The sequence below is a fragment of the Ranitomeya variabilis genome, chromosome 5, assembly GCF_051348905.1.
Source record: "Ranitomeya variabilis isolate aRanVar5 chromosome 5, aRanVar5.hap1, whole genome shotgun sequence".
NCBI classification, from domain to species: Eukaryota; Metazoa; Chordata; class Amphibia; order Anura; family Dendrobatidae; genus Ranitomeya; species Ranitomeya variabilis.
Genome location: NC_135236.1, coordinates 679,220,492 through 679,234,944, shown reverse-complemented (window position 1 = coordinate 679,234,944; position 14,453 = coordinate 679,220,492). Strand labels below are relative to the sequence as shown.

At 46.5% G+C, this 14,453-nt stretch overlaps 1 protein-coding gene across 1 annotated transcript; it reads right to left on the bottom strand.

Moving 5' to 3' along the window:
- Positions 1 to 11,477: 11,477 nt before the first annotated feature.
- LOC143777050 (E3 ubiquitin-protein ligase TRIM39-like) lies at positions 11,478 to 13,515 on the bottom strand. The gene has a single exon (XM_077266971.1). It carries the CDS (start codon positions 13,311 to 13,313, stop codon positions 11,700 to 11,702), a length of 1,614 nt encoding a protein of 537 aa, XP_077123086.1. The 5' UTR covers positions 13,314 to 13,515; the 3' UTR covers positions 11,478 to 11,699.
- Between the last annotated feature and the right edge of the window lie 938 nt (positions 13,516 to 14,453).

Here is a 14,453-nt window from a genome sequence, read left to right as displayed (position 1 = left end):
TCATGTGGACAAGAGTCAGGTCTACCAGCCTGAAATCTCTGCAACACACGTCGCAAATCTGGAGAAATGGCTGACAAGATAACTCCCTCTTTAAGAATACCAACTGGTTCTGCGACTCCCGGAGAGTCAGGCACAAAGCTCCTTGAAAGAGCATCAGCCTTCACAATCTTTGAACCTGGTAAATACGAGACCACAAAGTCAAAACGGGAGAAAAACAATGACCAGCGGGCCTGTCTAGGATTCAGGCGTTTAGCAGACTCGAGATACATCAAATTTTTGTGATCAGTCAAGACCACCACACGATGCTTAGCACCCTCGAGCCAATGACGCCACTCCTCAAATGCCCACTTCATGGCCAACAACTCCCGATTGCCAACATCATAATTCCGCTCAGCAGGCGAAAACTTCCTCGAGAAAAAGGCACAAGGTCTCATCACAGAGCAACCAGGGCCTCTCTGCGACAAGACGGCCCCTGCCCCAATCTCAGAAGCATCCACTTCAACCTGAAAGGGAAGTGAGACATCAGGCTGGCACAAAACAGGCGCCGAAGTAAACCGGCGCTTCAACTCCTGGAAAGCCTCCACGGCTGCAGGAGCCCAGTTAGCAACATCAGAACCTTTCTTGGTCATATCCGTCAAAGGTTTAGCAATGCTAGAAAAATTAGCAATAAAACGACGGTAGAAGTTAGCAAAACCGAAGAACTTCTGAAGACTCTTAACTGACGTGGGTTGAGTCCAATCATGAATAGCACGGACCTTGACTGGGTCCATCTCCACCGCAGAAGGGGAAAAAATAAACCCCAAAAAGGGAACCTTCTGTACTCCAAAGAGACACTTTGAGCCCTTAACAAATAAAGCATTCTCACGCAAAACCTGAAACACCATCCTGACCTGCTCTACATGCGAGTCCCAGTCATCAGAAAAAAACAGAATATCATCCAGATAAACGATCATAAATTTATCCAGATACTTCCGGAAAATATCATGCATAAAGGACTGAAACACTGAAGGAGCATTAGAGAGCCCAAAAGGCATCACCAAGTACTCAAAATGACCTTCGGGCGTATTAAACGCGGTTTTCCATTCATCTCCTCGCTTAATGCGCACAAGGTTGTACGCACCACGAAGATCTATCTTGGTGAACCACTTGGCACCTTTAATTCGGGAAAACAAGTCTGACAACAGAGGCAAAGGATACTGAAATTTAACAGTGATTTTATTCAAAAGCCGATAGTCAATACAAGGTCTCAAAGATCCGTCCTTCTTGGCCACAAAAAAGAATCCCGCACCAAGAGGGGAAGAGGATGGACGGATATGCCCCTTCTCCAGAGATTCCTTGATATATGAACGCATTGCGGTATGCTCAGGTACAGACAGATTAAATAGTCTTCCCTTAGGAAATTTGCTACCTGGGATCAAATCTATGGCACAGTCACAGTCCCTATGAGGAGGCAGAACACTGGACCTGGACTCGCTGAACACATCCTGATAATCAGACAAATACTCAGGAACTTCCGAAGGAGTAGAGGAAGCAATAGACACTGGCGGGGAATCACCATGAATACCCTGACAGCCCCAACTTGACACAGACATTGCCTTCCAATCCAAGACTGGATTATGAGTCTGTAACCATGGCAAACCCAAAACGACCAAATCATGCATTTTATGCAGAACAAGAAAACGAATCACCTCCCGATGTTCAGGAGTCATGCACATGGTTACCTGTGTCCAAAATTGCGGTTTATTTTCCGCCAATGGCGTAGCATCAATACCCCTCAGAGGGATAGGATTAACCAACGGCTCAAGAACAAAACCACAGCGCTTGGCAAATGACAGATCCATAAGACTCAGGGCAGCACCTGAATCCACAAACGCCATAACAGGGTAAGAGGACAATGAGCAAATTAAAGTTACAGACAAAATAAATTTAGGTTGCAAATTACCAATGGCGACAGGACTAACAACCCTTGTTAGGCGTTTAGAGCATGCTGATATAACATGTGTAGAATCACCACAGTAAAAACACAACCCATTCTGACGTCTATGATTTTTCCGCTCATTTCTGGTCTGAATTCTATCACATTGCATCAAATCAGGTGTTTGTTTAGACAACACCACCAGAGGATTAGCGGTTTTGCGCTCCCGCAAACGCCGGTCAATTTGAATAGCCAGCGCCATGGAATCATTCAGTCTTGTAGGAATGGAGAAACCCACCATCACATTCTTAATGGCTTCAGAAAGGCCATTTCTGAAGTTTGCGGCCAGAGCACACTCATTCCACCGAGTAAGCACGGACCATTTCCGAAATTTTTGGCAATACACTTCAGCTTCATCCTGGCCCTGAGAAATAGCCAGCAAGGCTTTTTCTGCCTGAACCTCAAGATTGGGTTCCTCGTAAAGCAATCCGAGCGCCAGAAAAAACGCATCAATATTTGCCAATGCCGGATCTCCTGGCGCTAGCGAGAAGGCCCAATCCTGAGGGTCGCCCCGTAAAAAAGAGATAACAATTTTAACTTGCTGAGTTGAGTCTCCAGATGAAAGGGGTCTCAGAGATAGAAACAATTTACAATTATCCCTGAAATTCCTAAACTTAAATCGGTCTCCAGAAAACAGTTCAGGAATAGGTATTTTAGGTTCAGACATAGGACTACTGGTAACAAAATCTTGTATGCTTTGCACACGAGCAGCAAGCTGGTCCACACTTGTAATCAAGGTCTGGATATTCATGTCTGCAGCAAGCTCAAGCCACTCAGAGGTAAAGGGGAGGAAGAGAGGGAAAAAAAAAAAAAAAAACAACTCAGAATTTCCTTTCTTATTATCCCACTTCTGCAATGCATTAAACATTCAATGTTGGCCTGGCATACTGTTATGACCCCAATGGCAGAGGGTCTCAGGAATAAATACCAAGTCTGCAAACACAAAAAACCAGCTCATAGGGCAGTGGTAACTGGGCTGACCATATATCTAATCCTAGCACCACAAATAGAAGCAGCCGGGGAACGTGCCTACGTTGGTTCTAGACGTCTCGCGCCAGCCGGAGAACTAACTAACCCTAGAAGGGAAAAGAAAGACCTTTCTTGCCTCCAGAGAAAAGACCCCAAAAGTTGGATACAAGCCCCCAACAAATAATAACGGTGAGGTAAGAGGAAAAGACAAACATAAGCATGAGCTAGGTATTTAGCAAAGAGAGGCCCACTAGCTAATAGCAGAATATAGTAAGGTGACTTATATGGTCAGCAAAAACCCTATTAAAATATCCACGCTGGATATTCAAGAACCCCCGAACCGACTAACGGCCGGGGGGAGAACACCAGCCCCCTAGAGCTTCCAGCAAGGTCAGAAATCACATTTAGTACAAGCTGGACAAAAATAGGAGCAAGCAAATAACTCAAAAAACAAAGAAGCAGGACTTAGCTTAATTTTGCAAGAGCCAGGACCAGCAGACAGGAGCAACAGAAGGATCTGATTACAACGATGCCAGGCACTGGACTAAGGAACCAGGAAGTTAATATAGCGACACCCCTGGACTAACGACCCAGGTGAGTTCCAAACTGAAGAAAGACAATCCCAGAGTCATACCACTAGTGACCACAAGAGGGAGCCAAAAAGTCAATTCACAACAGTCTCCCACCTAGGCCACTCAACACTGAGCTAACTGAGGAGCCACTGCCTCTAACTCTTCCTTCAGGCTGGGTACTTCCACCCCTTTGTTTGTCCACATTTCGGGTCGAAAGTGGCCGCCATCTTCTTCGCCTTTCTGGCAGCTGTTTATTAACTTGCAGTCTCTCAAGTCTCAGCTGCTCTACCTCCCTTAGGTATGCCATGCGATATTCCAGGAGCATGCGGATATTCTCAAGACTCTCTCTGGATCCGATAACAAAGAATGGAACCATCCCATCTTCACCCATGACCTGGACCTCGTCATCAGCCGGTATCCTCATTCTCTTCACACCGGATTTATCCACCATCTCCTGCATCACTCTCCCAAGTCTCCCAATTACTTTTGCCACCAGAACTTTGGGTACTTGGACTGTGTCTACCACTAAGCCCAGCCGACTTTGAGCTTTCCTTTCACGCTCCAAACGTCGAACGGCTTCATTATTCTTCAAAATGATCCTCTGTTTTGTACGGAGGCAGTGTAGGTGCATATCCCTCAGGACAGCCACTCGCTTCACTGTGACTTCCTTCGTCGACAGTATGACCAATTGCTGAGTCTCAGGCGCCCAGTGCACACTACACGCCTCTATTGCCTTTCTAAAGGCCTCATGCACACCCTTACTGGCACACACTTCTTGCATGTCTTCGGGTACTTCTATTATGCTCTTGAAAAGCGGGGTCTCACTCTCTTCAAGGACAGACGGCTCCTGCTTTGCAATGGCCCTTTTCATCAAGACCTCTGCCACCACCGAGTGACTGTCTTGTTCCGCTCTTAGCGCACACTCTTCTTCAGCTTTACCCTCTTCCAGACCCCTGGTCAAGATGGGCATTAGCAGCTTCACCTCGTTACCACTCTGGTACCGGCACGGCAAGTCTGCGACCACCACCTTTTTCTCTTGTAGATGGCTTTTTAGTGCTTCTCTGAGCACTTCCATGTCTTCCTTTAGGGCCTTGGTCACAATTTGCCACTTTGACAGGTGACCTCTGAGCTCTGCCACCTCTTTCTCCAAGGCACCCACACGGCACTCAGCAGCCTGTCTCCGAAGCTCCTCTTGCTTCAACCGGGTATCCACTTCAGGCCCCACTCCTTTGATGGCCTCCTCTCCTTATTGACAAGGTGCAACTGGTACCACCTCTTTGCACCCTTTACGTCTCCGGCAACCAAAGGATTTGCCCTTCTTGTGGGGCTCTTCTTTACTGTACTCTTTTCCTCTGGTGTCATCATCTGAATGGGAGTCACCACCATAGTCTGTCTCACACCCCACAACATGGTGAACCCTCAAGTCACTCTTTAACCGGGTGTCAGCTTCACAGGCTTTATTAACCATTTCACTTAAAGTCATCTTGGGGTACACATCAGGTGAAATGTCCGTAAGTTGGGCAGATGCTCCCTCCCCACTGGTCAACCCGACATCTGACCCTTCAGTCTTGGGAGGTGTTTCTGCCAACGTCGTGTCACTAAGTTGGGCCCGTTCACCATTTTCCTTGGTCATGCCCACCTTAGGACTGTCAACTCTAGGGGGCGCATTCTCACCATTACTACCTCCCATACACAATTTTCACAAACACTTCACCCTTTTTCCACCAGTCCCACAGTGCTTCCATATCTTGTCCTATTACCATAGGACACGGCAACTTCAGGACTACAGCCACCTCATGGTATGTGGAAACATCAGCTGCGACAATGTAGGGAGTGGCTACCTGAAGACCTTTAGTGTCCCCACCTATGCCACTTACTTTCGCCTTTGTCCCAGGTGACACAGAACTTCCTGGAAGGGTCCTCAACAAAGACGCTTCCCTCCCCTTGTCTATCAATCCCCGCACACGCTCTCCATTCAGCCAAAAAGGACACAGTCATGACTCCTCACTGATTGCCACCCCTTTTTTTGCCCCTGCCCCCTTTTGGGCAAGTGTTCCGTTTTTTGACACCACCCCTGTTCGGGTTACAGCCCCCTTTTGGGATTCCACCCCTTTTTGGGCTACTACCCCTGTTTGGGTTACCGCCCCCTTTTGGGCAATCATCCCTGTTTGGGTCACTGCCCACTTTTATGGACACCACCCCTTTTAGGGACACCACTCCTTCCCTGGGATACACCTCGTTGACTCTCACGGTACTCTTAAGCACCAGTTCGCACAGTACACACACTATGTCTCTGGGCTTGTACTGGCCCTTTAAGAGTCTGCACGACCTGAAAAAAAATTTTTTTTTTTTATATGTCACTTCACCAGCTCCTGCTGGCACTGCCACAGCTCCCGCTGCAGTCACATACAACCGGCACCTCCAGCTGCCGACCACAAGCCACTGCCACTGCAGCTCCGCCTGCTGCGGAACCTCTTGCTGCAACTGCAGCTACGCTCCACAAGGCTCTGCATGGCTCCCTCGCAAACTTCGTGGACCCGCCGATCCACAGCAAGATGCTTGTCAGCTTTGTAACCCCGCCGAGTTATAGCCAGACACAATCTTCATGACCCTGCCGAGCCACAGCAATTAACTCCACATGTGCTTCCTGGTCCGTTGCCCGCAGTCTAGCACCATATGTAAGATTGTACTCACTAACGGGTAGGGGATTACTCGCTTGGCACAGGATTCAAGCACACGGGCACGAATTTTGAACACAAAAACAGTCCATACGGTTTATTTTATACAGCATAAACCGCATCGTAAGCCACGTTGCATATCACTGACTTACATGCAGTAAATTCTTTATTACAGCAAGATATGGTTTAACTCATTATCTTTACATTAAGAGGTTGCAGCAACTAATCACTCTGGTCCTCCTTTGACCAGTTGCCGTGGGTTACCACACAGTTCATAGAAACAATAAGCACCAACAGTCTATGGAGGTACCTTACGGGAGCTCCTGCTCCACCTGCTGACTCCTTGTCAGTCCACTCTTCTGGGTAAGCTGCCTCACAGGGATCACCAACTTGGCTGGCCGGCACACCTTAGTCAGTCCAGACCCACCGAAGGACGGTAGCTTCCCCAACACAGACCATCCAGGTCCACAGTTTCACTGTGCGCTGCTCAGGGATCCAGTCCTACTCCCAGGACCTCCCACCACACAAGCATGTGGCCTGTCCAGGTGCTGTTCAGGACTTCGTCCAACACCCCAGGCATATGACCTGTCCGGGTGCTATTCAGGACGTTAGTCCAACACCCCAGGCCACCAGGTCTGAAGCCCCATCATGTGCTCTTCAGGAAGCCTCCTCCCAGGTCTTCCAACACAGGCTTCAAACAGGAAACTCACAGCGAACCCCTGACCCACACCCTGGTCACATTATCTGGGTGTAACCACTCCCCTGGGTGGGAGTGTGTGTGTGTGGCTAGTTTGTCCCGCCCATCACACATAACTAGCCCTGCCAGCCTCCCATTATAAACATACAAAATACTTGTGGGACTATAGGTCCCAGAACACCACATCACTTCAGGCTAGCAGCGCAGAGTCTTCTCCTCTGCGACACACATATCGGCCATTCACAATACTGCCAGACTTTATCACATCACCACAGTCATGCCTGCGATTGCCATGCATTCCTATGGCCTCAATACACCTCCGTGCGAATACTGGGGAGACCATGCAGCGCCCCCTACCTGTTACAGGGGTCACTGCATCACAGTGTGTATGTGTGGCATGTGTGTGATGGCAGTGCATCTCTGTGTGTATGTGTGGCATGTGTGTGCGGAGAGTGTATTCCTTTTTTAAAGCAAATTTGCATTTAATGTACTTGGATTTCAAATAAAGAGCAGTGTAGCTCCTACTTTAAAAAAAAATAAATAAAAATTACAACCCTCTTACTTCTCCCTGGCGAGAACTCTCTCTGTCTTCCCACGCAAAACTCCTGGTCCCTGCTACACTTACCACGCCTCCTCTCCGCAGGTCATGGGTCCTCTCCGTCCTCAATTTCCTTCCACCCTGCAAAAATGGGTGCGGCCCCAGCAGTTCTGGACCCGGTGTTCTGTCTGCACCCTCAGCCCAGGCTTCTTCCTTACACCTACTGTCTAGGACACTGGTTATAGCATTATAAGATTTGTGTAGAGGAGGAGTATGAGGAGGGTCCTGGAAAAGCATTAAGGTAAAGATGTCCGTGTGTAACATTTTTCAAGGACAAGTTAGACATGGAAGAAGTTGTCATGGCGTCCGGGGAAGAATGGAAAAGAAAAGAGAAAATGATGACTATGATAAACGAGACGTCACTGGTGACAACTTGCACAGTAAACACATATAGGTGCTTCTTACAAAATTAGAATATCATCAAAAAGTAAATTTATTTCAGTTCTTTAATACAAAAAGTGAAACCCATATATTACATAGAGTCATTCCAAAAAGAATGATCTATTTCACGTGTTTATTTCTGTTAATGTTGATGATTATGGCTCACAGCCAATGAAAACCCAAAAGTCATTATCTCAGTAAATTAGAATAATTAACAAAAATCACCTGCAAAGGCTTTCAAAGCGTTTACAAAGGTCCCTTAGTCTGTTTCAGTAGCTCCACAATCATGGGGAAGACCGCTGACCTGACAGATGTCCAGAAGGCGTCATTGACACACTCCACAAGGAGGGTAAGCCACAAAAGGTCATTGCTAAAGAATCCGGCTGTTCACAGAGTGCTGTATCCAAGAATATTAATGGAAAGTGGAGTGGAAGAAAAAAGTGTGGTAGAAAAAGGTGCACAAGCAACCGGGATAACAGCAGCCTTGAAAGGATTGTTAAGAAATGGCCATTCAATAATGTGGGGACGATTCACAAGGAGTGGACTGCTGCTGGAGTCATTGCTTCACCACACACAGTCTTATCCAGGACATGGGCTACAAGTGTCACATTCCTTGTGTCAGGCCAGTCATGACCAATAGACAACTCCAGAAGCGTCTTACCTGGGCCAAGGAGAAAAAAGAACTGGACTGTAAATTTTGCATTTCATTTGGAAATCAAGGTCCCAGAGTCTGGAGGAAGAGTGGAGAGGCCACAATCCAAGCTGCTGGAGGTCTAGTGGAAAGTCTCCACAATCAGTGATGGTTTGGGGAGCCATGTCATCTGCTGGTGTAGGTCCACTGTGCTTTATCAAGACCAAAGTCAGCACAGCCGTCTACCTGGACATTGTAGAGCACTTCATGCTTCCCTCTGCCGACAAGCTTTTTGGAGATGGAAATGTCATTCTCCAGCAGGACTTGGCACTAGTGATGAGCGAGTATACTCCTTGCTCGGGTTTTCCCGAGCACGCTCGGGTGGTCTCCGAGTATTTGTAAGTGCTCGGAGATTTAGTTTTTGTCTAAGCAGTTGCATGATTTACGGGTGCTAGCCAGCCTGAGTACATGTGGGGGTTGCCTGGTTGCTAGGGAATCCCCACATGTATCCAAGCTGTCTAGCATCCGTAAATCATGCAGCTGCTTAGACAAAAACTAAATCTCCGAGCACTAACAAATACTCGGAGACCACCCGAGCAACGAGTATACTCGCTCATCACTACTTGGCCCCTGTCCACACTGCCAAAAGTACCAATACCTGGTTTACAACCAACAGTATCACTGGGCTTGATTGGCAGCAAACCTGCCTGACCTTAACTCCATAGAGAATCTATAGAGTATTGTCAAGAGGAAGATGAGACACCAGACCCAACAATGCAGACAAGCTGAAGGCTGCCTGCTTTCAAAGCAACCTGGGCTTCCATAACCCCTCAGCAGTGCCACAGGCTGATCGCCTCCATGTCACGCTGCAATGATGCAGTAATTGATGAAAAATAAGCCCAGACCAAGTACTGAGTGCATTTACTGAACATACATATCAGTAGGCCAACATTTGGGATTTTAAAATCATTTTTCAAGCTGGTTTTATAAAGTATTCTAATTTACTGAGATAATGACTTTGGGATTTCATTGGCTGTAAGCCATAATCATCAACATTAAGGCTATGTGCGCACGTTGTGGATTTTGATGCAGATCTGCAGCGTTTTTGGACATGTGGAATTGCAACAAATCTGCAGTGTAGTGCACAACCAATGTTAATCAATGGGAAATAGGTGTGCACATGCTGCGGAAAAATCAGCACGGATTTGCAGCTTTTTATTTTCCGCAGCATGTCAATTCTTTTTGCGGATCTGCAGCGTTTTTGCACCCATTGTCTTCCATTGAGTCAGTCAAATCCACAGCAAAACCGCAAAGAAAAAGTGTGACAGCATTAGCCGATGATGGGATAGTAGTCCCATCATCCGGCTACTGTGATGAATAGTAAAAAAAAACACATATACACATACAGTACATACATATACACTGTGTTCCAAATTATTATGCAAATTGAATTTAAGAGTCTTAAAGATTTAATTGTTTTGTTTTTCAAATAAACTCGTGGATGGTATTGTGTCTCAGGGCTCAATGAATCACTGAAATCAATCTTAAACACATGTGATAATTAGTTTTCCAGGTGATTCTAATTAAAGGAAAACTACTCAAAAATGATGTTCCACATTGTTATGCAGGTCACAGGTTTCAAGCAATATGGGAAATAAAAAGGATCTCTCTGCTGCTGAAAAGCGTTAAATAGTGCAATGCCTTGGACAAGGTATGAAAAAATTAGATATTTCACGAAAACTTAAGAGTGATCATCATACTCTGATGAGATTTGTGACTGAAACAGAGCACAGACAGAGTTCATGCAAATAAAGGCATAATGAGGAAGTTTTCTGGCAGACAAATTCATTGGATTAAGAGAGCAGCTGCCAAAATACCATTACAAAGCAGCAAACAGTTATTTGAAGCTGCTGGTGCGTCTGGAGTCCCTCGAACCTCAAGGTGTAGGATCCTTCAAAGGCTTGCTGTGGTGCAAAAAAACTACTATTCGGCCACTCCTAAACAGTGTTCACAAGCAGAAACGGTTGCAGTGGGCCCAGACATACATGAAGACTAATTTTCAAACAGTCTTGTTTACTGATGAGTGTCGAGCAACTCTGGACGGTCCAGATGGATGGAGTAGTGGATGGTTGGTGGATGGCCACCATGTCCCAACAAGGCTGCGAAGGCAGCAAGGAGGTGGAGGAGTCATGTTTTGGGCTGGAATCATGGGGAACCAGAAGTAGGGCCCTTTAAGGTTCATGAAGGTGTGAAAATGACCTCAGCAAAGTAAATAGAGTTTCTGACTGACAACTTTCTTCCATGGTCTAAAAAGCAGAAACGTGCCTTCAGGAACAAAATCATCTTCATGCATGACAATGAATACCTCTGAGTCATTGGCTGCTATGGGCATAAAAGGAGATAAACTCATGGGTGGCCACCATCTTCCCCTGACCTCAACCCTATAGAGAACCTTTGGAGTATCATCAAACAAGATCTATGAGGGTGGGAGGCAGTTCACATCAAAACAGCAGCTCTGGGAGGCTATTCTGACTTCATGCTAAGAAATACAAGCAGAAACTTTCCATAAACTCACAAGTTCAATGGATGCAAGAATTGTGAAGGTGACATCAATGAAGGGCTCCTATGTTAACATGTAACTTGGCCTGTTAGGATGTTTTGGAGTTAAATAGCTTTTTTGTTCAGTGAATGTGACCTCCTAATGCTGCAAATTCCACAAATGAGCATTTTCAGTTCTTTAAAACATATCAAATGTTTAGAAATTCTACTGTGCCTAATAATTTGGAACAGTGCATTGTGAGGTTTTATTCATTTTGGAGACTATACTGTTATCATTGGGAGGTTTCTTCAATAAAATTCGATGTATAATCTAACGGGTGATGGCTTTTATTAGACTGACTGTCATTTGCACTGACCATTTAGGAAAATCCGAGAAAAATGTCATTTGCATAATAATTTGGAACATAGTGTACACATGCAGTAGACATGAACCAGACAGGATCTGTTGGCCGGGTTGCTATAGAGGGTTATTACACTACAGGGAGATTGTAAAATTATACATTCTGGGAGATCCCTTTAATAGGAGCGATCACTACAATGTTATATAGGAAAATCACTATAATCATGTAAGAAGGACGACGCAGAATAGGGCCCTCACACTGCTGTATCTGATAGGCCGAACAGTCCACCAATCAGATATCATTCCTCATAGCTGCTCCCCAATATCATTATAGAACCTCTATATACACATAACACAGCATGAAGGGGCTCGGAGAAGGCGGCAGTGAAGGTGTGTAAGTGTCTGATGGGGTCACACAGCTCATAAAAGGACAACTGCCCGGCCTCATAATCCAGACATATCCTGACTCTATCACTGGAGATCTGGTGAGGTAACGGGATCTCATTATTGTCATGTTTCACTGAACAGAGATTAAGCACCCGCCCTCTATATAAACCCCAGGACTTGTTATTATTTCCAATGGGTGACTGATCTCCTCTCCTGTCTATACTGGGGTAACACATCCCCACACTCCACCATACAGATCCACTGATCTCCACATCCCAGTAATGTCGTCCTGAGGTAAATCTCCTCCCGCTCATCACCTGAATATACTGGAATCTCTCTGCTGTTTCTGGACGATTCTGTATATTCCATGTACAGGTCGCAGTTTTCAGGTCGTCTGATATAAGGAGATTATTAGCAGCCGTGTTTACATCCAGTAATATGTCTGCAGGACCCTCCACATGGAAGGTCACATTTATATCTCTTATCATAGCAGATAATGTGTGTGATATGTGTGAGATCAGCTCCGCACCCCAATCATCTCCATCATGTCCCCCTGTGTCCTCATCACCTCCATCATGTCCTCCTGTGTCCTCATCACCTCCCTCCCCCTCAGAATCACACAAGGCACCGATGTCTGGTTCCTGTAAGACAGTCAGTGGATCCGTCATGTTACACAGCTCCTCAATGGGCCTCATCTTCCTGGACAGCTCGTCCTTCTTTATTTCCAGCTGACATATCACATCAGACAGTGACAGTGACATGTCCTCTTCCCGCCTGGAGATGTCACTCAGGACTCTCTTCTCCAGGTCGTCCACCCGTCTCCTGATGTCTATAAACAGGGCAGTGATTCTCTTGGCTTCTCCAGCTGCTTTTTCTTTAGCTTTTCTCTTGTGCTCTTCCTGATTTTGGAGTCTCTCCGTAGTTTTCTTCCTCTTTCTGATCAATTTCTGGAGAACATTTCTCAGTTTCTCTTTCTTCTTCTCTGAGGCCTCCTCCAGCATCTCCACCCGGTGTCCCCGATGTTCTCCGGCCAAACTGCAGGACACACAGATACAAGCAGCGTCCTCGGTGCAGTAATACTTCAGGAGCTCTTTATGGACAGAACATTTCCTGGTCTCCAGAGAAATGCTGGGATCAGTGAGGACGTGTTCTGGTCCTTTGCTGTGAACTCTCAGGTGATTATCACACAGAGAAGCCTCGCAGTGTAGACAGGATCTAACAGCGGGTACAGGGGAGTCCACACAGTAAGTGCAGCAGATCCCAGTGATCTCCTCCTGATATGGCTGAGTAGACTGGACTTTCTCTACTACATTACACAGAGTTATGTTCTTCTGTAGTGGAGGCCACCTCTGAAATGTTGTTCTACATTCAGGACAGAAATATTCTCCATACCCGCCCTCTGTGTCCGGCAACCCATCAATACAGACCCGGCAGAAGTTGTGTCCACATCTCAGGGTTACAGGATCTGTATAAATGTCCATACAGATGGAGCAGTTCAGTTCGCGTCTAAGATCAGCAGAAGCCATGGCTGACGCTACTGAGGAGCAGGGAAACCTAATGTGACCAATGTTACTGACTGCAGGGAGTGTCCCAGCATATACTTTATTATTCTAGACTTTGATCCTTACTTCTTCACCAAGATAAACATTTCCCTCATATCTTCCTGATTTGTAGGCTCTGGAGGGCAGGACCATCACTTCTGTTATATCTCTGTACCTGCTTTTCTGATTGTCTGACTCTCGGTCATATAAATGGGTTTTATCAGCGAAGAAAGTAATAATCATTGTAATCAGAGAAGGCAATATGAGTACAATAGGGTGCAGAAGGGTGTAACAGGGTAGTTGCAATAAAACTGAAGGCACTACAAATGTATTAAAGATTATATATATATGGGATCACTAGTGTAGTGCAGCGGTAGCACACTCAGGGCTGTATTTGCCAATAGGTACTTGAGGGCGCGTGTCGAGGGCACCAGGACGTGGGGGGGCACCTTAGGCACGTGCCTTCAAGTTGTTTGGTTTTTTTTTAGCTTCCTGGGTCGGCCTGCCCACCCAACCTCAGTCTTCCGGGCTGCTGCGGGGGTCTCAGATCCCCGGGCGCACACATCGGCACCGGGGCCCCAAAGCTTTTTTTCTTTCTAAAATGAATTAAATGGATGAGGAGGGGATCTGCACATGATGGATGGGGGGGTCGGCACATGATGGAAACGGGGTCTGCACATGATGGAAGGGGGTCTGCACATGATGGAAGTGGGGTCTGCACATGATGAAAGAGGGGTTCTGCACATGATGATAGGGGGGCCTGTATATGATGAAAGGGGGTCTGCACATGATGATAGGGGGCCTGCATATGATGAAAGGGGGGTCTGCACATGATGAAAGGGGGTTCTGCACATGATGATAGGGGGGTCTGCACATGATGAAAGGGGGGATCTGCTCAAGATGAAAGGGGGATTTGCACATGATGAAATGGGGGTTTCGCACATGATCAAGGGGATCTGCACATGACGAAAAAGAGAAAATCTGCACATGATGAAAGGGGGAATCTGCACATGATGAAAGGGGGGTTTGCACATGATGAAAGTGGGGGTTCTGCACATGATGAAAGGGGGATCTGGACATGATGAAAGGGGGATCTGCACATGATGAAAGGGGGTCTGCACATGA

Bases quoted from the DNA above. Each gene is read 5' to 3' on its own strand.
- LOC143777050 (XM_077266971.1), bottom strand. From the start codon at position 13,313: ATGGCTTCTGCTGATCTTAGACGCGAACTGAACTGCTCCATCTGTATG.